This window comes from Chionomys nivalis, chromosome 3, assembly GCF_950005125.1.
Source record: "Chionomys nivalis chromosome 3, mChiNiv1.1, whole genome shotgun sequence".
NCBI lineage: Eukaryota > Metazoa > Chordata > Mammalia > Rodentia > Cricetidae > Chionomys > Chionomys nivalis.
Genome location: NC_080088.1, coordinates 58423464 through 58446846, shown reverse-complemented (window position 1 = coordinate 58446846; position 23383 = coordinate 58423464). Strand labels below are relative to the sequence as shown.

The following is a 23383-nucleotide window of genomic DNA, read 5'->3' as shown; positions in this document are numbered from 1 at the left end:
TCTAAAAAGTATATTTTCCTGTAGACATCTCCTTTTGTTTCAGCTGTTGGGTATTTCCTACCTCCAGTCATTTTTGGCCATCGTGCGCCCTTTCTCAAGCGTGTTCCTACACTTGATTGGGAATGACTATTTTTCTTTGTATTAAACACACTCTGCCAGGCCATGGATGAATGCTTTGCACATAGTAAATTTTCCATAAGTAATGAATGAGGAATATACATCTGTGATAGTAGTGGATGCTTGATTACAAAAGAAAATTCAGAGAAATTCTTTCACATAGTTGGCTGAAATCAGAACTGATAACTATTAAAACAATTGTCTCAACATAAAGTATCTTATTTGAGGATACATGAAAGGACCCGAAGTTTATAAAAAGAAACGTCATCAAAGCAGATGTCTGTGACATCAGAGGAGAACGAAAAGCTACGTGGCATATTTTATTTTATTTTTTGGTTTTTCGAGACAGGGTTTCTCTGTGGCTTTGGAGCCTGTCCTGGAACTAGCTCTTGTAGACCAGGCTGTACGTGGCATATTTTACAGACTAACATACACCAGTGTGTTTGATTCAGCAGACAACATTAGTCTGTTCAGGCATATTTTAGGGTTTTTTTTGCCTGGAGAATTGACTCAGTGGTTAAGAGCACTGGCTGCTCACAGAGAACCTGGGTTCAATTCCCAGGTTCAATTCTGTAACTCCAGTTCCAGGGGGGTCTGACACCTTCACACCAACACACGTAAAATGAAATTAAATTATTTTAAAAGATTTGTAAGTGACTGATGTGGAAGCAAGTGTCCAGGCTGTTGAGATCTTATGTTTTCATGTACTCTGTATTGCAGGGGAATGTTTTTATTTCTCCAGGCTTATGTAACAAGTGAACAAAGTCTGACTGTTTCCACTTTCCTTTTGAGATGTGCTGACCAGGTATTTTTGTGAAGATTCAATCAAAACAGCTTCAGTTCATGCAATCTGGTTTCATCTGTAGTACAGAATTGCTGAATGTACAGATATACTACAAAACTTGATTTTTGCCCATGCTTCACCTTCATTTTGAGGGTGTGGGGGGGGGCAGTAGATTTTAGATAAAAAAGCAGACTGGCATTAAACTGCTCTAGAGCTGAGGGTATCTTTGAACTGGTCTCCCTGTTTCCACTGCTGCGGTGCTGGAATTATGGGCAGGCGCCAGCTTCACCTACATTTGAAAAATTACTGAGTATACAGGCTCCTCTAATGCAATGTTTCTGCAGAGAATTAAAAGTTGTGCTTTACATATCTTTATCCATATGCCCTTAGCCCAAGGAAGCAAGTGGAACACAGAGGAGGGACCATAAGGGTCTCAGTCTTAACAAACCTTTGAGCTCTAGGTAAGGAGCAAATGAAAACCCCGAAGACCAGTGGTGGAAACAAGATAGTTCAGGGCTTGGGAGTGTCCTGGACAGCCAAGTTGTAAGCATGGAATTTTACAAGGGTAACATGACTACGATGTGTCATGGAAAGAGATCATCAATGACTACTGACTTGCTGAAGGTGGTGCTCTTAAGTTCATGCCTCAATTGACACCCTGATTTACCATCTTTAGCTTTAAAAATGTCCAGTTTTAACTGATGCTCATTAGCAAATGTCCCATTTACCTATTTAATCTGAATAGATCTTGATTTGGCAGAAGCGTAGGAAAGTTGGGTTTGTAGTCCAAACAGCTGCTTTAAAGAAGCCAGTTTCAAGAGTTAAGATAGAATGGAGGAATCTTTCCAAGGCCATATTAGTCTGATATATGTTTTTAAAAAGTTCCAACATTTCTGTTTAGAAAGTACTAATGCGCACAGACATGAGCCCTTGCATTATAAATGGGAGACTTAGGGCAATTTAGAGAAACTGATTTGATTTCTGAAATTTGAAACAGGTCCACTGTCTTCTGAGAAGGGTAGCTTGTTATAAAAGGGTAACCACGACACTGCCTAGGAACTCGGGGTCCCACCCCGATTGCTGATCCCTTGGGTTTCCCAGTCCCTGTTGGTGAAGCCACTCCTCCCAAAGAGCTAAGCAAATCTATTTGTTAGGACAGCTTAGTACATGGTAATGATTACTCGTCTATTCCTAGACTTTTCCCAGAAGTCCTTGATGCTATGTATAAGTAAGGTGTCCTACACATCAAGAAGTGAATTTTACTCTTTTCAAAGGAAAAGCCATCTCAATTCTACCCACATACTAAATCTGTGCACTTTTTGTCCCTCATAGTTGTGACGTGTGTATTGATTGGACTCAACACCCAGCACCACTATCCCATCTTAACTCTTAACATAAAGTATTCAGGCTAAAAGCCAAAGGTTTGCTGATTTCTCCCATCATAACCTTGTTTTTTTGTTTGTTTTGGCCTTTTGAGACAGGGCTTCACTATATAGCCTTGGCTGACCTGGCACCCACTCTGTAAAACAGGGTGGCCTTGAACTCACAAAATATCCATCTACTTCTGCCTCCCTAGTCCTGGAATTAAAGGTGTGTGCTACCACCACTAGGAATAACCTTGGGTTTTAAAAGGCGTAAGAACAAATGTGGGTTTTTTGTTTGTAAACGTCTATAAAAGAATTTTAAGCCACTAGTTTTACGATCTGTGCATTTGCTCTGCTCCATTCCCTAGCCATAGTAAGCAGATCTTGCGGCTGCCAAACTCCGCCTCAGAGGAGGGCGGGAGCAGAGGCCAGCTATGCTCACAGTCTTCCTGAAGTGCCCGCGGAAGGGGCGCACCCCTACCTGCACCCAAGCCTCCCACAGCAAAAAGCCGGGTTCAGGGGCAGGGTCCAGGAGGACCGGAAGCAAACGTTTACTTTCTCGGCGCAGGCGCCGTTGGGCAAGTCCCATTGGTGGTTGTGGGCCTGAGCTGTGGTACGTCCCCGCCTCTTCTTGAGCCTTCTCAAATTCTGTTTATTGTGGCGTCCTCAGTTTTTCACCGTTCCTAGACGCTAGGGAGCTGGGGAGAACGTGGAAGAGGACTTTCTGAGCAGCCCTCTAAACCCCCGAACAACGGCCTAGTCCTTTAACAACACCCAACAATAGCACCGATCTCACAACCACTGTGATCCGGTTCTCTGATGCTACCGAAGAAAGCGGGAGGAGAGTGGTCCAAACCTTGCTGCTGATTCTGTGCTGACCCAAAAGACAAGCTCATGTTACAGTCAAAACGGTGCGCCTTCGAACGGCAAGTTTCTTCTGCCAGGCTCGGGGCCGGACGCCTGCGCAAACTGTAGGTCCGAGCTATGGCGACTGAACATCCCCCAGCAGAGGGAGCGCAGCAGTCGGCCCTCTGCTCTGCCACCCAGCGGGCAGGAGAACCGCAGAAACCCAACTATGCCCTCAGACTTACTCTTGAGGGGCACTCGGCGGCCATATCATCAGTTAAGTTTAGTCCTAACGGAGAATGGCTAGCAAGTTCTGCCGCTGATACACTAATTATAATTTGGGGGGCATATGATGGGAAATGTAAGAAAACACTCCGTGGTCATAATCTGGAAATATCAGATGTTGCCTGGTCTTCGGATTCTAGCCGTCTCGTTTCCGCCTCAGACGACAAGACTCTAAAGTTATGGGATGTGAGATCTGGAAGATGTTTGAGAACACTAAAGGGGCACAGTGATTTCGTCTTCTGCTGTAATTTCAACCCACCATCCAACCTCATCGTTTCGGGGTCCTTCGATGAGAGTGTGAAAGTATGGGAGGTGGAAACAGGAAAGTGCCTCAAGACCTTGTCTGCTCATTCGGACCCCATCTCTGCCGTACATTTTAATTGCAGTGGGTCCTTGATAGTGTCGGGGAGCTACGATGGTCTTTGTAGAATCTGGGATGCTGGGAGTGTTTAAAAACACTCGCTGATGATGGCAACCCTCCCGTGTCTTTTGTAAAATTTTCTCCAAATGGCAAATACATTCTCACTGCAACTTTGGACAATACTCTTAAACTGTGGGATTACAGCAGAGGCAGATGCCTGAAGACATACACTGGCCATGAGAATGAGAAATACTGCGTATTTGCCAGTTTCTCTGTGACTGGTGGAAAGTGGGTTGTGTCTGGCTCCGAGGACAACATGGTTTACATCTGGAACCTTCAGACTAAAGAGATTGCACAGAAGCTACAAGGTCACACAGATGTTGTGATCTCGGCAGCTTGTCACCCTACAGAAAACATCATTGCATCAGCGGCGTTGGAAAACGACAAAACCATCAAAGTGTGGACGAGTGACTTCTGAAGTCGCTGGCAACCACCGATGAGTAAACTAAGTCAGAAACAATCGAAACGGTGACTTCTCTGAAGTTTGGCGTGGTTTTGTAGCTCTTGTCGAATTGTCTTTGATGTTATGAGTTTGAGACATTTTAATTTGCGAAATGAGACCGGTGTAAAAGCCAGTCTAGGACCTGCGGCTTCTGATCTTAATTTTGAGGCCTGTTGTCAATCTCATGTCTTGGTCCCTGAACAGCATCGTTCTTTTCCTTTCATAGCTTTCTCAGGGGGAGGGGATTTGGGGTATTCAGAAGGTTGACAGAACAGGATGGCTGAGGGGAGGGGAATTTACAGTTTTTGTTTGGGAGGCCACTAAGGACGATGGCAGGCGTTGAGGGAGGGAATGAGAGGACTGAAGTTCTACATGTCACGTGCATATTTTTGGTGCATATTCTACATGATGGATCATCTTATTGCCACACAATCTGTCAGGCTGGGGACAGTAAGTCTGGTCAGGTTCAGTCTACAAGTCTTACACTTCTGCCTGTGTTGTGGTCAGAGAACAACCCTCAGGAGTTAGGCCTCTCCTTATGCTGCGCGCTCCACATAGCAAACTCAGGCCAGGCTTTCTCAACAGGGCCAGAATCTTAAATCATTTTTGAGAAAGGATCTTGCTCCGTAGCCCTGTAGGCCTGGTTGGCTGGAAAACCAGACTGGTCTCAAGCTCAGAGATCCGCTTGCCTCGGCCTCCTTAGAACTTTAAACATTTAATGGGAAAATCTTCTTAAATATTTTATTAGATTATGCCATTTTGTGACTTTTCAGGCAAATTATATGTCAGGTTGTGGCTGTTAAGTTGGGAGCATAGCCCCAGCCCCTGGCCGGGGAGTTGCTTTGGTCTGGACTCCAAATCCCAAGCATGTCAGGTCCTGACACACACACCCCCAGGGAGGGGTCAGGACCACTCCCACAAAACATTTAAGTGGCCTCCTAGAGAAGAAATATGTGGTTTTCGGGTCTGCATGGGCTCCCTGCTGTCCTGTCTCCCTGTCATGCGCTCGGCCATCTGAGAGCATCATTCTTAATAAAATTATGGGCATTTTGATTTGGTTTGATTCGACCTAATTGGATTTCTTGCGCCAGCGGAGCTGCTCTTTTTCTTATCAGTGGCCACTCTTTAGCACTGGGCCTCCTCATTCCTGCCCAACATCATTCAATTCAGAAATCACCTTATCAATACTGTGGTTGCTTGTCTGCCCTCAGTGGACAGCTGAGGCAGGCTTTCCAACTTCTCAGTGCTTCTTATAAAGCTCCGAGTTCACTTACCACCTTGCAGTTGTGATGGCGTCATGGGCCGTGTATTTAGTAGACAGGAAGTACTAAGATCAGGCTTTATGTCTTGTCTTTGTAGCCTTGGCTTTTTCTAGAGGACTTGATATTTACTGGACAATGAATGATGCCACAACTTCATTCCTTACTTGCTGTCAATAAACTTCAGTGATAATTCTTCAAACTGTAATATTTTAGAAATATTTTGCCCCACATACTATCCAAAAGGCAGCTATGCTAATCTCCATACCACCAACACTTCAGACCCATATACTAACTGAATCCACATGGGGCTTCTATAGAAAATATAGAAAAACACACAGATGAAAACCCTGAGATTAAGAAATAATACTACAGTACTATCACTGAAAGCAACGTGGGCAGGATCTTATCTTTTTGACAAGTTCTGAGAAATATATTTCATATATTTCAAATATATATTTGAATATATATCTTAAGTATATTCTCATACATACTTATAGGGGGTATGACACTCAAGATGCTGGTGTATTTGATTACATTGCAAGGTGCAAGATCAGTAAGGGGTATATCTGAAATTCCGACCAGAAAAATTAAATTTGGATAGGTGAGATGGCTCAGTGGGTTAAGGTACTTGCTGCTGAGTCTGATGACCTAAAATGCATCCCTGGGACCTGCATAGGACAGAACACATTCCTACAGGTTGTTCTTGGACTTCAAAATTCATTCTGTGGCATGGGTAGGTACATCATCCACCCCAAGATAAAATTAATGTGAAAAAATTAAAGAGTTTAAATTAAACCATAAAGAAATAGTCATGATAGGTTACTGAATAGAGAATTACACACAATAAAAATGATTTGCATAAATTAGTGGTGTATCTTTATCACAGACTTTAAGATAGACTTCTCACTACTCTTCAGTGAAAATGGCATTGCTATATGAAGGAAGTTCTATGTTAGGATTTACCAGTATTCAAAACATAGACTCGGAAGAGGATTCCAAATTACTCATGAAAAATCAATTTTTTCCCCTGAGATAGGGTTTCTCTGTGTACCAACAGTCCTGGTTATCCTGGAACTCACTCTGTAGACCAGGCTGACCTCCAAATCAGAGATCCGCCTGCCTCTGCTTTCCAAGTGCTGGGATTAAAAGTGTGTGCCACCACCACGCAGCGAAAAATCAATTTCCTAAAAATGCAGAAGAAACGGCTTTTAATGATAAATTTGCAAGTGACAAAAATCAAAGCATTTATACGTAAAATGAAACAGTGTACAGACAGCATCAAGAACATTAGATCATTGAGCGATCAGCAACATTCCACTGTATTACGTTCCCAGACAGTGGCACATGGCACTTTTTCTTTTTTTTGCAGATCATGCAGGCCTTGAACTCACAGAGATCCCCCTGCCTCTGCCTCCCAAGTGCTGGGATTAAAGGGGTGCTGCCACTGCTCGGCTGACAGAGGTAATTCTCTGCTACATGAGTTGAAGGCTAGATTAAGACTCTGTTTCAAAACACTGAGCCTCCTTCCTACCCCACCGCAGGACCCACATGACAATTTTGTCAGTAGTGATGCTGTCACTTAGTGAGTTGACCAGAAGGTGCTACCCACCTCGGCGACCCCTCAAAGCTCCTCACCCACCTTTCTTTTGTGAGCAGCAAAGGTAACTGTTTTCTTCTCTTATTTAATATGGATTGCAAGATGGTCGCATTCTTTCCCACATCATTGGGTTGTCCTTAGGTTCAGGATTAACAGGATCATGGGATGAATGTTTGCATGAATAAACACACACATGCATACACGCATACACACATGCATGCACGTGTGAGCGCGCGCACACACACACTGCTCCTTACAACCTCCCAGTTGACCTTCTATTTAAAAGCACTGTAAGAAGCGCCTGCATCACCCGTTATCTGTTAGTCCTCAAATGTTCCCATCTTTGGTTAGGAGGGACTTTTGTGGTGGCTCCTGAGTTCCTTCAAAATGTGATCAGTGGTTGTTGACAGCTTCCTCCCTCTCTCTGACATGTTCCAGACCCAATTTGACTGTTCCCACCCCTGACTTGAAATGACACATTCTTCCAAAGGGATCTGGGGAATGTTTTAGAGACCCCACAGGGACCTTCATATCTCTACTGCTGAGCCTGAGTTAGGGTTTCTATTGCTGGGATCAAACACCAAAGCAAGTTGGGGAAGAAAGGGTTAATTTGGCTTGCACTTCCACATCATAGCCATCACTGAAGAAAACCAGGGCAGGAACTCAAACAGGGCAGAAACCTGGAGGCAGGATCTGATGCAGAGGTCCTGGAGGGGTGCTGCTTACTGGCTTGTTCTTCGTGGTTTGTTCAGCCTTTCTTTCTTTCTTTCTTTCTTTCTTTCTTTCTTTCTTTCTTTCTTTCTTTCTTTCTTTCTCTCTCTCTCTCTCTCTCTCTCTCTCTCTCTCTCTCTCTCTCTCTCTCTCTCTCTCTCTCTCTTTCTTTCTATTTATTTACTTTCTGAGACAAGGTTTCTCTTTATAGCCCTAGTTGTCCTGGCACTAGCTCTGTAGACTAGACTGGTCTCAAACTCAGAGATTTGCCTGCTTCTGCCTCTTAGGTGCTGGGATTAAAGATGAATGCCACCATAGTCTGGCCAGTCTGCTTTTTTTTTTTATAGAACCCAGGACCACCATCCAGGGATGGCGCCACCTGCAATGGGCTGGACCCTCCCCATCAATCACTAATTAAGAAAATGCCCTACAGCCAGATCTTCTGGAGTGACGTAGGTGGGTCTTCTGTCTATGTGTTACTTTCATTGGTCAAATAAAGAGACTGCCTTGGCCTTTGATAGAACAGCAGCTTAGATAGGCAGAGTAGACAGAACAGAATGCTGGGAGAAAAAAATAGAGTCAGGCAAACACCATGAAGCTCCAGCCCGAGATGGACGTGGGTTAGAATCTTCCCAGTAAGCCACGACCCTGTTTAAGAGACACAGATTACTAGATATGGGTTAAAGCAAGATATGAGAGTTAGCCAAGAAGAGGCTAGATATAATGGGCCAGACAGTGTTTAAATGAATACAGTTTGTGTGTTGTTATTTCTGGGGCTAAGCTAGCCGTGCGGACGGAAAGCAGGCCTGCTCGCCTCATCACTACACTGGAGGATTTTCTCAATTGTGGTTCCTTCTTTCAGATCATTATAGCTTGTATCAAGTTGACATAAAACTAGCCAGCAGAGCAAAAAATAAAAAATAAAAATAAAAAAATAAATGGATACCTTTTTTAAAAAAATATTTATTTATTTATTATGTATACAATATTCTGTCTGTGTGTATGTCTGCAGGCCAGAAGAGGGCACCAGATCTCATTACAGATGGTTGTGAGCCACCATAGGACCTTTGGAAGAACAGGCAATGCTCTTAACCACTGAGCCATCTCTCCAGCCCCAATGGATACCTTCTTGAAAGAATACTTTTAAGAAATATATTTTGGGTTCAGACTTGCCTTTACAGAGGAACTGGCACGAGTGGTTTCGTGTGCTGCAGTGAAGTTTTTGCTGCAGGGAGATGATGAACTGAGAGCTTTGGCGAGCTGGGGAACCACAACATGGAATATGCTTTGGAGAGCTGGTAATGGTCTAGTACCAAGGCCTTTGTGGAGGGATTGCTTCAGATCCTAAGAACCCAACTCTTGGTGGCTGAGCTAGCCCCCACCCCACCCCACTCCTATATCCACCCGTTTGCCTGAAAGCTCAGTAGATCCCTGGAACACAGACTGCTCCAATACTGAGGGGATCTAAGAAGTGAGTCAGCAGCCACAGGGCCCAACAACTGGATATCTCACTGTCTGGGACCTCCCCAGTGGAACAAAACTCAGGGGCCCTCCCTAACTCCCTCAGCTTTTCTAGCCAGCAAGCAGGACGTATTCCTCCCTAATGCACCCTGCCTATTTGCCTGTGAGCTTTGTGGAACCCTTAAACACAGCTTGCTCCAATACTGAGGGGACCTAGGAACCTGCGATATCCGTGGAACCCTGAAACACAGCTTGCTCCAATACTGAGGAGACCTAAGAGACAGCCACAGCAAGGATTGGACCAAGATGCCAAGACACTGCCGGCCTCATTTGAAGAAAGAGATGGGTCGTCGCCAATGCAAGAATTCCAACATCCTAAAAAGCAATATGGTAACACACAACCCAGTAGACACACAAAAGGAAGACTTCATCATCCTAACCTAGAATAAGCAGAAGAAAACCACTTTAAACGTAACTTTATAGAAATGATGGAGACCTTTAAACAGGAAGAGAAAAACTCCCTTAAAGAAATGGAAGAGAAGACAAAAAGTTGTAAAATTAATGAATCCCTCAAAGAAACGCAAGAAATAAAAAAACAACCAAACAGGTGAAGGAAACAGTTAAAGACTTGAAGACTGAAATAGAGGAAATAAAGAAAACACAAACTGAGGAACTCAGGAAATGGAAAATCTGGGTAAACAAACAGGAACTACAGAAACAAGTACAACCCACAGAATACAAGAGATAAAAGAATCTCAAGCACTGAAGATACTATAGAGGAAGTAGATTCATTGGTCAAAGAAAATATTAAATCCAACAAATTCTTAACACCCCCCCTCCCCGAAACTGAAAAGCTTCTGTAAAGCAAAGGACACGGTCAACAAAACAAAACGACAGCCTACAGAATGGGAAAAGATCTTCACTAACCCCACATCAGAGAGGTCTGATCTTCAAAATATACGAAGAACTCAAGAAATTGGTCACCAAAAGATCACAATCCAATAAAAAATTGGAGTACTGACGAAACAGAGAACTCTCAACAGAGGAATCTAAAATGGCTGAAAGACATCACAAGTTCAGCATCAATTAGCAAGGTCTTCCCTCAACAAGAACTAAGTGCTATGTGGATTTCTCTTCCACACTTCCCTGTGCTCCCCAAGTCTCCTAGAGCTCAGAGTACTCACCTTCATTACTGTTTGTTCGAGTTCCTAGCTCCGGCTCCTCAAATCCACACCTGGCACCCCACCAGCTGCTGCCACTTCAGGGCAAGAAACTGAGCAGTGGCTCCGGTTCTGTTTTCAGGTTTTCTGTCATTTCCTGCCACACTGTCCTCATGGCTTTCTGCTGTTCCTTAAGGTTTAGGTACGTAAAAGGGTTAAGTGTTTTTGTGTCCAGTATTTTGAAAAGGTTTTTCAAGTCATAAAATAGTTATAAAAATGACCACATCTAAACCACATCCCTAGCAGTTAATACACATTCAAGAATGCTCTAGGACCACTCTGTGTCCTACATAGGACAATTGCATCTAGGATAGTAAAAGAATTCAGAACAAGCTAGCGGGCTGTGGTAGCAAACATCTGTGATCCCAGCACTCAGGTGTAGCCTGGGCTACAACACTGTTGTAAAGGTCTGGTCTGAGGGAGGAAAACAAAAACAATATTTGATGTGGGCTGGAGCAATCCAGAGAGGCTTCCTGGGAGATGATCTGTATGTGAATCTTGAAGGGCAAGCCTTAAAAATACCTCTTCATTACTTATAGCACTTACAATGAGGCTCACACAGAACTGATGTCAAAAGGATAAGTCAGGGGAAAGGAGGGAGAAAGTTCTAGCTTGTTGGGAAACTGTGGAGCCTGAGCTCACTGACAGAAGTCTGACTCCAGATGAATTCCTCCAAGAAGCAAGAGCTGTGAACTCTGACACACTCCGTGCTGTTAAGAGCTGTGGCCCTTCCCCTCTATCTTCAAGTCAGACGTGCCCAGGTGACTTGTTTTGGGCTAGGAGACTGATTTGCTGTTGTGCTTTTTTCTCCTGAGACAGACTGCCGCTATGTAGCACAGGCTATCTTGAACTTACTATACGGACAAGACTGACCCCAAACTTATCATCTCCTGTCTCAGTCTTCTCAGTGCAGTCAGGTGCCTAACCTTTTCCAGTGTTCTCTCAGAACTATATACAAGGCTTCAGGACTTCACCCCGGCACTCTGCTCCTTTAACTCAGTCTCGGGATGGATTTCTTCCCCCACCTTGTCTACTTGGCTCCAGCAGCTGAGGCTAGAAGGATGCTCACAGCCCTCTGAGGCTGGTGGTGAGAAGGGAGGATTTTCAGGACTTTAGCACTCCGGGAACCATCCCTCCTCCACTCTCCAGAGTGCAGACACAGGTACGTAACAACTGTGCCGACAGACAGCCTCACACAAATCTTCATTCCGAAAATAACACTTTATTATTTTACAATAGTTCAGGAAAGTCCTTGGGATTTTGTGACTAAAATGTAATCACCATAGAACGTAGAGCTGATCAGTGAGCCACCAGTCCCCTCCCTTCTTCAGGTGATGAGAACAGAAGGGAAGACATCATGTCCACAATGAGAAAGCCGGCGGTTAGCAAGGGGGGACAGGCACAGTGGTGTCACTTGTGACCACTGCTCTCAGGTCTGGATCAGCTGTTTTGTCTTCTCTTCCCACTGCCTCAGCCCTGTTCACAGAGCCGGGTGACAATGGCATTGAAGACAGAATAACTCACACCCGCGTGCTGTAGCTCAGGGGTTCTTGAGGCTAGAAGTTGTGATGCTCCGGCTCCCGAATGGCTTCAGGACCCCTATGGAGGGACATCCAGAAAACAGGATGCACGAGGCCTTGCATTCTAACCTGTCCTCACAGCCACCTCTGTTGTTATGAGAACTTTCCAAGGAGATACAGATGGGCTGGAAGTGGGAAGGCTGTTCTAAAAACTACAATTCTGACATTAGAGATGAAGGAATTACAAGTTCTGAGAGCTATGGTCGAGTGAGGAGTTTATAGATGACCTGTGAAACACAGGATGAGGAGGACGTGAACCATCAGGAAGTAGATGGTTGCAAGAAGTGGCACTCGGGTCCGGGAATGGCAGAGTGAACGCAGAACCCGCTTCCATCCAGCGCCACTCCGGGTCTGAAACAAACAAAACAACAACAACAACAACAAAATGAAGGTCAGCTCCGCCTGAGGCTCTTTCTCTTCACCAGTAATTCTGCATCTCAGCCAACTGATCCCATCCTCACAGCAGAGGGGCATCCGGGGAGAAAGTGTCCTCAGTGGCTGACCACCAATACCACTGCCCATCTCCGTACCTCAGCCAGGTCCCACCGCAGAGCTCTCCCTGCGTCCTTCCCTCTTACCCTACGGCAGCTGCCGCCTGGGATGTCTATCAACACTGACGTCTCCTGAGCGCCACAGGCACCAATGATAGGAGTCCGGGCTGAATCCCATTCACTCTGCTCCAGCCTGTGTTGAGAGAAAGATACAGCACATGTCCCCTGCATGAGAATCTTCCCAGCCAGCCTAGGAAGGTGGCCTAGGGGACTGGCAGCAAAGATTTCTCTCATAGGCCAGGCCACACAGTAGTAAAGGAACTGCCTATTCAGGATGCTGGCTTGGGTGCTTCCGGCTGGGAAGCTGGTTAGTGTTTTACCCGTGGAAGAACGACTAACAATCAACAGAACTAGACCCCAATGCCCGTTTGTCTTTATCCTCATGTTCCCCCCGCCCCATACCACATTTCATTCAGAAACTCACTCATTTCTCTCTCCCCTTCCTTCTCCACCCAACCCTAGCTTTTTGTTTGTTTTTGAGAAAGGGGTTTACTATGTAGCCCAGACTGGCAGTGAACTTACGATTCTCCTGGCTCTACTTCCCAGGGCTCATTTGCCACTCATTTGCCTACAGGGCAGACGTTTTAACTGGAGTGGGGAGCATGCAAAACCCCTTCCTCTTCATGTTTCTTCCCCACACAGGGAATCTCCATCAACTGGACACTTCTCTGTGAGCCGCTCTCTTCTTCAGCAGAGAGGAAACGCCTTAATCTGAACCTGGTCCAGATGGGCCGTACTTAGTCACCCTGCTCTCCATTCTGGGATTTTTGTTGTTGTTTTGTTTTGTTTTTTTCAGACAGGGTTTCTCTATGTAGCTATGGAGTCTGTCCTGGAACTTGCTCTGTAGACCTGACTGGCCTCGAACTCAGAGATCCACCTGCCTCTGCTTCCCAAGTGCTGGGATTAAAGGTGTGCATCACCAACACCTGGCCTCCATTCTGCTCTCAGTCGGAAGGAAAGGGGGGAGGGGGCTAACCTTAGGTGACTGTGGTCCAGACACAGGCTCCAGAGTCATCCTGACTACGCTGTCTCAAGTGGTCCGGAGCCTCCCCATGGACCAGGTTTCTCATAAGTGGCAGAGAAAAACGACCATGAACAAATAGGTCTGAAAGTCTCTGCAAGGCCACTACACATGCTTCACTGAGTTCCCGTGGAGCCTGCCCTCAAGGCCTAGATGGTGTGGAAAACAAAGAGCTGTGTATATGCTGGGTGGGAAAGGAGGAAATCTCAGCTAAGACCTGCTCCCTGGGGAAGGCACTGCAAGAAGGCAAGAACACCCCCACTGCCGTTTATTCTGAGGGAAGAGACGGCAGACACAGTGACTCCCTTACACACATGGAGGTGCCTGCTGTTTCTTTCCACGTAAAGGGGATTCCAGCAACAGAACACTTGTAGCCTTACTACCTTCTCACACACAGTGACTTCCGGTTTCCTTGATGTGGAATAAGTAACGACAGTACACAGCTGTGGCCTTCCACTCACACTCGGGGTAGAGGGCCCACAGTATCACACACATCCATGCCCTCCTAGCTGGGCAAAAGCCGGTGACTGGCAAAGGGAAGTTCCGGGTTAGGTAGTGCATTGCCAATAAATCAAGCCACACTCTTTCTTAAGTGGTCTTCTATTTTCCCTTAGGTTACAATCTTTAAAATTTCAATTAGCCTAGCTAGGTGCGGTGGCATACACTTTTAATCACAGCACTGGGAGAGGCAGGTGGATCTCGGTGAGTTCAAGGCCAGCCAGAGACACATAGAAAGACCTTGTCTCAAAAACAAGCAAACAAAGGTCTGGGTATCAGACAGGTGATGAGAATGCGTTCATTTGGCCCTCGAAAGACTCTGACACTGGGGTCATGGAGATGGTTCAGGGGGGAAGAGGCTTGCTTTGTAAGCATTAGGACCTGCATTCCCACCCCAGCAGCCATGTGAGAGCTGCCTGATTGTGTGCACCTGCAGTCCCCAGGGTTCGGGAGAAGACAGAGGCAGGAGGATGGTCACTGAAAAACAGCAAGTGCCAGGTTCAATGAGAGACACTGTCTCAGGGGAATATGTCAGAAAGGGATACACCAAGACACCTAACATTGTCCTCTGACCTTGTCCCCCTTTCCCCAACATGCACACACACAAGAACCCAGCTTGTACCTCACATAGTTACTGCTGGGATGAAGTAAGACACCTTATATAAGCTTCCTGTGTAATAGGGATGGGAAATATATTTCTAACCCCTGCGAGCTACTGCCCCAGAAAGCACAGGCTTCCGGAACTCCACAGGTACCCTGCTTCTTGGTGACGACTCTCAAGTTGCTCTAGGACCACATCAAGTCAAGGGAGATTAAGATCTTAACTCACCCTGAGCCTGGTTGCAGAAATGTGCAGGAGCTAGGCCAGGGAGGGTGAGGAGGGAGCAGGAAGCGCCTCCCCACACCTTACCTTCTGATCTGCTCCTCGGCCAAGGAGAGTGCGTTCTCAATGGCCAGTCTTTGCTCTCGCTCTTCTTCTAGCAGCTTCTTTAACTCACTCACTTCTTGTTTCGTGCTGCAGAGCTGCTGCTGGACTTCAGACAATCTGGACGGTGAAAGGCAGGCAAAGGGCATCACTGGATGTAGGACCCGATCTCGAATACATCGTCACAAGGCGGAAGCATTTCCCCAAGTAGGAAAACTAAACTAACATAAAGTCCAGCTACAGAACAATTACAGCGGGAAATACCTACGGGGAGATGCGAGCCTGCAGGAGCAGCTGTGACTCCAGCGTTTGTAGTGCTGCGTGTGTGCTCTTGTGTTACAAGCACTGTTCACTTCTCGCACAACATGTTAGGTACTGTCGCATTCAATCTTTACATCACTCTGTGACGCTGGTCAGATACTAGGACTCACTAAGAGTATACGGTGAATTCTGCTCCACCAAGATTACAACCCAATTTCATTAAAATAGCACACACTGGTCATACACAACAATAGGTTTCATTATGATCTTTCCATACATGTAGATAAGATCTTTTTATCACATTCACCCATCACCCCCTCGTCTACCACCCAATTTCTTTGCACACAGTGTATGTGATGGAGGGTGAATCCTGCTCCTCTACCTTGGCTGTGGCTCCCCTGTGGCTTCCGGATCCCTCTTTCTCTTTCCATTAATTTCCCGGGGCGCTCCTGGAACATCATCTACATTTGGTGGCCCCTAGAAAAAACAACAGCGGAGCAGTTGTGATGGAAGCTCTTCAGACACCTTGTGTGTGTGCAAACTGAGAGCCTTCCACTGTGTAGGGAAGCGACAGTCTTTAGCTATCACTCTGAGTACTTCCTGCCACTGCCTTACCGCCTGCAGCTCCTGCACCTGCTTCTCCAGGACAGCACAGTGCTTGGAGAGGTCACTGTAGTGATGCTGGTTCTCGCGGAGACTCTGGCTGGCGTCGCTGAGCTGGATGGAGAGGGTATTCTTCTCCTCCAGCAGCTGAGAGAACTGAGCAGGGGAGAGGATGAGTACCACCCAGGACCACATCACTGGAAACATCACTGGCAACATCACTGGCCTGAACTTACAGTACCTGATTTGCAATGCAGAACCTATCTTAGAGTCCTACCGCGGTCTGCTTCTTCAAAGGGAAAAATACCTAAATGTTTCAGCCATGAAAGGAAACTAATTCTGGAAGAATAGCAGGAAACTGGTTTGTTTTTGCTGGTTCCAAGGTCTATGAACTGAACACCGATTAAACAGAACCCCTAACAAAAATTCCTGTAGAACAGGCTATTCCAGGAATGTAAGCAGAGGGCAGAAGGTTGGGTCCATGCTTAAATTACTAATGAATAACAAGAACTCAGTATGGACAGAGAGCAAGCTCACACTTAAAAATGTGTGTAATAGTATTACTGGGTGGACATGTTTCCAAGAGCGCAGACAGAAGTCGTTTGTGTCTATGTGGACTTGAGAAGCGGAAGTGGGAGCCCAGATGCTCACCAAGTGGAAACAGTACAGTCCCAACGCCAACCTTTCCTCTAGGTCCCGAGGGACAGGCCACGGTGGGAGCTGTCCCTGCACAAGTTCAGTGTCAGGTGCCCACTACCTGGCAAAGCAATCTAAGCCTCTGGTTTCTAAACCACAAAACCTTTTTACAATGAGTGAAAACATTTAGCTGATGCGGCTTCTACCAGCTGACTGGGACTGGACTCCTCTGAAACCAGAATTGGGATTAAACTTTAGTCATGATTAACACGCAGATACATTGGTAGCATGGAGACGTCCTCCTGAGTACCCACCACAGAGACACGAGAAGGCCTGGGTCACAGGGAATGGATGGATTTGGCTGGGAGTCTTGTGTTTCCTTGAGGATTCTTTTCTAAGTGTTTGTGTAAGAAAGTTCATCAATGCTTCAGAGAAAACAGTTTTCTAGAGACATGTGAGAAAATGCATTGGATGCACACAGATAGCACACATGATTACAATGTGCTCTGTAGCTGAATATGGCTCCAGATGACTTTGTGTGTGGTTCTTACTTTGAAGATCAAGTTTTAGTGTACAAAACATTTGGACATTTTTCATTGATAGAAGCAGAGAAAGGACCTCCCTCCTTTTTTTACAAATGGAAAAAATAAGCTTACACTACTCAAGGCCATGGCACCAGCAGTTCCCAGACAAAGGCTCACAGGTATGGGTCTCAAGTGTTGAGTCCCACCTGCTTAATGATGCGGCCCAATCTGGGAAGGCGTGGGTGTCGGGAGAAAGGCGTTACTGAAGAAAAGGCTGTGAATTTTTGGGAAGCTAATATTTGAGGGTGGCGGGCCGAGTAGAATAGGAACTCCAGGTGAGAACTAACACCATGTTCTCCTACCACAGGAAAAGCATTCCTAACTGGAATGAACAGCCCAGGGCACACCAAACACAAGTAAACACAAACAAAACAAATCTCCCCAGTGTTTAAAACTGTCTTCTCATTTTGTCTCTAGAAAATCTAGAAACCGAGGGCAGACCCATAAACTTGTTGGAAGCGAAGGCTTATGAACTACAAAGACAAATATTTGATCACTAATCAGCCACTCGTAACCCGTCTTGGGTGTCTGCATTCTGTCTCGGTTTCCGGGGTTAGGAGCAGGCACAGGACCCAGGGGCACGGCCCTCCCAGTGTCCATGGAGTCTCACTGGAACAACCACTGCTCGTAGGAACTGCTGCTGTGGGGCTGCCACTGCAGAGATGTGCAGGGCACCGACTACTTAGGCTCCTCAGCTTCTGCCTCTACTTTACTCACAGGCTAACTGAATTCAGTCCACTAAGGCTAGACTAACATTACACCATTAGACTCTCAGCAGGCTAATGGCAGACACTTGTTAACTAGTGGATGAGCGGGCTAGGGAGGTGCCTTCTTCGTAGCCAGATTCTAAAGTGAACTATTTCTTATCCCGAGTGATAATGGCCTATAGCAGTATGTTCATACTGCAAATGGCTCCATAAGTTCTCAGGTAGGTGCCTGTGATTGGAAGAGGAATGGTGGACTTGTGGGGGTGTGGGACATCCTGGCTTCCTATCCTGACTGCTTGTTACACATCTCTTTGTGAACACGTACCCTGCTATGCCAAAGATCTGTTACTTTTATGTGTTGACTGATGTAGAATATTACTTTAAGGTGTGTTACTTTTGTTTATGTTGCATTTGTTTAACTAGGTGAAGCTGTGATTCTTGGCCTGTCTAAAACACCTGATAGTCTAATAAAGCGATGAATGGCCAATAGCAAGGCAGAAGAAAGGACGGGCGGGGCTGGCAGGCAGAGAGAACACACAGAAGGAGAAATCTGGAGGGAAGAGCAAGAGAGAAGAAGGAGAGGAGGACGGCGGAGGCAGCGCCCAGCTACGCAGCAAGACACGGAGTAAGAGTGAGAGTAAGGTGTACGGAAGTCAGACACAGAAAAAGCCCAGAGGCAAAGGTGGTCAGAATAATTTCAGTTAAAGAAAAGCTGGAGAGAAACAAGTCAAGATAAGGTTGGGCTTTTATAAGTAAAAATAAGTCTCTGTGTATGTATTTATCTGGGAGCTGGGTGGTGAGCCCCCAAAAGAGCTAAGCATAAAAAAGCGTAAAACACAACCATTTACATTTTATTTCAATATAACATTTAAAATTTTCAGCTGTTATCATCTACCAAAATAATTTATTTCATCACCTATAAACAGCTGTTTCAGTTTAAAACACTGTCATAAGAGGAGAAGCCTCAACAGAGCCACAGACTAGCATTTAGAGAGGAGCAAGAACTGAGGTGTGACTAGAAGGAGTCACTGGGTCTTCACAGCCACAGAGCTACAAAGGTCAGAACCTCTGTAATAGGTCGGTGAGAGGAGACCACTCCCCACCAAACAAAACTAACCCATTTAGTTCATCAATTCATTTGGATCCAAAGCCAATGGAGTCTCTGACATTCTAGTGATGGTTGGACTTATCATCTAATGAGTCCCTTCTATGTGTGGTAAACACACTAGTCACACATGTGACCACTGACTTCAGAATGACTGCAGCCTTGAGTAAGTGGGCTTTTTTCCTCATCTGGGAAAACCGTCTCCCTATTTTTATGATTTTGAATCACAATGTTATTATTGTGTGCGTGTGTGTGCATGTGTGTAATACACATGCAAGAGCGTAGGCATGTTCATTCTATAACACACATGTAGAGAACAGAGAAGAACGCTCAGGAACTGATTTCATCTTTCCTCTGTGGGATCCAGAGATGAAACGGAAGTCAACAGGATTGCAAGGCAAGCACTTTCCCCCCAGCCGCCTCAATGCCCATGTTCCGTGACTTCCTGTGAGAGGATGCACGCACCCACCCCACACTGTGCAGACATTTGCGGGCATTCGCAACTCTTCTCACAGACCCCTGGACTCACTAACCACTAATCTTATGAATGACGTCTAATTTTGGCAGACACTACCTATCTAGGTTTCTCTGAAGAGGGCAGGACTGGGTGGAGCCACTGAGAACACTTGGACCAGTCAGAGCAGCAGGAAGACAGTGACTCATGGAGATGCACGGGGAGATGCTGACACATTACTAACACGTGATAAGATGGGGTGAAGTTTCTGCATGGGTTTCCCCAAGTCACTTTCAAGGACCGGCCAAGGGCGAGGGGAATGTGGCCCGTGTCCTCTGCTCTGGAATAAACACTCGCTCTTATAACTTCTGTTCCTAAGTTCTGCTGGAGTTGCTGCCTGTGCTGAATCTTACCTCCAGGAGGAGAAAAAAAGAATCTGAATTTCAGTCTAGTACAAAGCACGTACCTTACTGTTCAGCTGCTGAATTCTTAATTCCTTCTGGTGAATTTCCTTTAAGCTGTCATTGAGCTGAGCCCTGAGAAGTTCTGTCTCATAAACTAGGTTTTGTGAGCCATCGATGGAAACTGATGTTTCTGGGGATGCCTGCCAAGAAACAAACATCCCTGACATTGTTTCCTGAGACGGTTCATACTTAACTCCTCCCCCTAGAAGAAATCATGTCCACCTCAGAAGAAGTTAGGAGGAGGCTTGCCTTATAGTTGCAGATGGGCAGTTAGTTATAGGAGGACGATGCTTTTTAGGATCATGGCACCCTGAATAGCAAACTCTATGGATATCCTCACCTGTCTCTGGTACTGTGCCGAGAGACTCTGGGTTTGGGAGGAAGACCTCAGGAGACTCTGCAGATGACTGAGCTGCTCATCTTTATCTGCGATGGCCATAATGTACTGCTCCTTCATCTGCTTCTCATGAAGTTCCCAGGCATTCTTTTCCATTCTACACCATAAAAAAATGCTCAAATATACTCATGGCACAAGGAAGAAAAATTCCATATTCAAAACATTCTTATGCAATGTTAGCCATGTATCAAAACTAATACATATCAGAGTAAACTTTATTCCACCAGTGGAAGCACCCAGTAAGGTGGTGAGAGCGGGCTGTGACTGGACTGGAGCAGGAGCTCCTATGGCAGGACTGGAGGACCTTCACAGAAAAGCCGCCATTGGATTTGGAACCTGAGCGAAGAGCCAGGTTTCCAAATGGGAAACACCATTCAAAACTGGCAGGAAAACTCAGCAGAATGAATGCAGAGTGATGTCCAGAACTGCAGGAGTCAGTGTGTACAACAAAATGTACGGATGTGGATGCGAGACCAGGGAGTCAGTGTGTACAACAGTATGTACAGATGTGGATGCGAGACCAGGGAGTCAGTGTGTAAAACAGAATGTACAGATGTGGATGCGAGACCAGGGAGTCAGTGTGTACAACAGAATGTATGGATGTGGATGCGAGACCAGGGAGTCAGTGTGTACAACAGTATGTACGGATGTGGATGCGAGACCAGGGAGTCAGTGTATACAACAGTATGTACGGATGTGGATGCGAGACCAGGGAGTCAGTGTGTACAACAGTATGTATGGATGTGGATGCGAGACCAGGGAGTCAGTGTGTACAACAGTATGTACGGATGTGGATGCGAGACCAGGTAGTCAGTGTGTACAACAGCACGCATGGAATGTGGATGGCAGGACCAGGTAGGGCACTGGAAACCAGAGTCATGCCCCCAAAGCAGAATCAACACCAGGGTTGACTCTGAAGGTCTTAGAACTCTGGTTCTTGCATATACTAGGTACAAGACCTGAGCAAATGCCAGTCTTGCCAAGTTCCTTCAATAAAGTAGGAATAAACTAGTTATTCCTTAGGACTATTGTAAGATTAAATGAGACATCACATATCACTCATCAAACACAAAGCCTGGCACAGGTTAAATATCAAATAATAGGCATTAGTTGTTATTTTATTTACTTATTTTCCGGAATTTGGTAAAGAGTGGAGCTTCTAATGAACACCAGCTACTTCTTTGTTATACATAAAAGCAGCTGGATATGACAGGTATCACGTCACATAGGATGCTGGGTGTGACAGGTATCACGTCACATAGGATGCTGGGTGTGACAGGTACATGTCACATAGGATGCTGGGTGTGACAGGTGCATGTCACATAGGATGCTGGGTGTGACAGGTGCATGTCACATAGGATGCTGGGTGTGACAGGTGCATGTCACATAGGATGCTGGGTGTGACAGGTGCATGTCACATAGGATGCTGGGTGTGACAGGTACATGTCACATAGGATGCTGGGTGTGACAGGTACATGTCACATAGGATGCTGGGTGTGACAGGTGCATGTCACATAGGATGCTGGGTGTGACAGGTGCATGTCACATAGGATGCTGGGTGTGAGAGGTGCATGTCACATAGGATGCTGGGTGTGACAGGTACATGTCACATAGGATGCTGGGTGTGACAGGTACATGTCACATAGGATGCTGGTGTGACAGGTACATGTCACATAGGATGCTGGTGTGACAGGTGCATGTCACATAGGATGCTGGTGTGACAGGTGCATGTCACATAGGATGCTGGGTGTGACAGGTGCATGTCACATAGGATGCTGGGTGTGAGAGGTGCATGTCACATAGGATGCTGGGTGTGACAGGTACATGTCACATAGGATGCTGGTGTGACAGGTGCATGTCACATAGGATGCTGGTGTGACAGGTGCATGTCACATAGGATGCTGGTGTGACAGGTACATGTCACATAGGATGCTTCACTGGAGGAAACTAAGTGAAGTGTACATACATGCTCTCTCACTGTTTCCTCAGTATTCTATAAAGCAGCAACTATTTCAAAATAAAATGTTAATATAATAATAGTAAAGGGTCAAAATGCAGATGCAGGAATCGTCCTACCTGAGCTGATGTAGCTCATGCTGCCAGGCCAGGCTTTCCCGCCTAAGTTCCTCCTTCATCTTCTGCACAGTTTCTGTCTGCTCTTGATACTCCTGGAGCTGAGCCTTCAGTGGCCGTAGCTCAGTGACCTCCTGATTCCTCAGTAAGTACTGCTGCTGCAGGGTCTTCAGTTCCTCCAGCTTTAACCAGAGGGAGCAAAGGGTGATTTTCCATTCCTTTCTGACCAGTTGCTCTTGCCACCCAGGCACCACAGACTGTGAGCACCTTCCCACAGTCCACAGACAGCCAAGGAGCTACCATCAAGGCTACAGGGCCTAACCATCCCTTCCATTCTACCCCATAGCCCCACCTTGGAGGTCCGAAGCTCCGACTTTGATCTGAGACAGACTTAAGGGACCTACAGGTTATTGTGAACGGGGATGTAAAGAGTGGCTTCCCACCTACACATGTGCCCGCCATAAGCTTCTGTACTTATACAGGAACACCAGCAGCATTTTCTTTGTTGCTGCTGCTGCTGTTTACTTGTTTATCTTATCTTTGTTTCTTAATTCTCGGGCAGAACTCAGGCACACAGGCAAGGGCTCTACCACTAAGTCACATCCCAGCTGGACTCCAGCCTTAACTCAAGCTGAGCTGATGTCCACTATTGTAAATAAGGTGCACACCCTATGGTTAAGGACACTTGGACTCTAGAATTGGATGCCCTGTTTCTTGAATGAGAGTTGCTCTAAGTCTTTATTTCCCTCACCTATTAAATGAAGATTATTCAGCACTTTTCCTCATACAAACATGAGAATTAAATAAGAAAACAATGCGTCTCACATACAGGGTTAATGAATATTACGATGGACGCACCTTTAGCAAAACTGCGTTCTATTTTAAAACTCTTTCCCAATACCCACTAAGAGCTTGATCCAGAAATAATGTCAGGACACCTGGGGAAGACAACAGCCTTCAACACACACCTTTCACCACTCACAAACGTTAATGCTATCATACCAGGAGCTTTTT

The 23383-nt window shown here is 45.9% G+C and overlaps 2 protein-coding genes across 6 annotated transcripts in view; one reads left to right on the top strand and one right to left on the bottom strand.

The window, feature by feature from the left end:
• The first annotated feature begins 2940 nt into the window (after nucleotides 1-2940).
• Nucleotides 2941-6029, top strand: Wdr5b (WD repeat domain 5B). The gene is given in 2 exon segments (XM_057764866.1): nucleotides 2941-3835; nucleotides 3838-6029. Coding segments are annotated over 2 exon segments (984 nt in total). The 5' UTR covers nucleotides 2941-3249; the 3' UTR covers nucleotides 4236-6029.
• A 5689-nt stretch (nucleotides 6030-11718) lies between these two features.
• The window catches only part of Golgb1 (golgin B1), a 58520-nt gene continuing 46855 nt past the window's right edge, over nucleotides 11719-23383 (bottom strand). For all 5 annotated transcript variants that reach the window (XM_057763645.1, XM_057763646.1, XM_057763647.1 and 2 more), the window contains 8 exons: nucleotides 22373-22551; nucleotides 20240-20393; nucleotides 19902-20039; nucleotides 15962-16105; nucleotides 15729-15823; nucleotides 15071-15205; nucleotides 12669-12774; nucleotides 11719-12441 (listed from right to left, as the gene is read on the bottom strand). In XM_057763645.1, the coding sequence (XP_057619628.1) occupies nucleotides 12307-12441; nucleotides 12669-12774; nucleotides 15071-15205; nucleotides 15729-15823; nucleotides 15962-16105; nucleotides 19902-20039; nucleotides 20240-20393; nucleotides 22373-22551 (1086 nt within the window). In that variant the 3' untranslated portion in view covers nucleotides 11719-12306. The remainder of the gene's footprint in view (nucleotides 12442-12668; nucleotides 12775-15070; nucleotides 15206-15728; nucleotides 15824-15961; nucleotides 16106-19901; nucleotides 20040-20239; nucleotides 20394-22372; nucleotides 22552-23383) is intronic.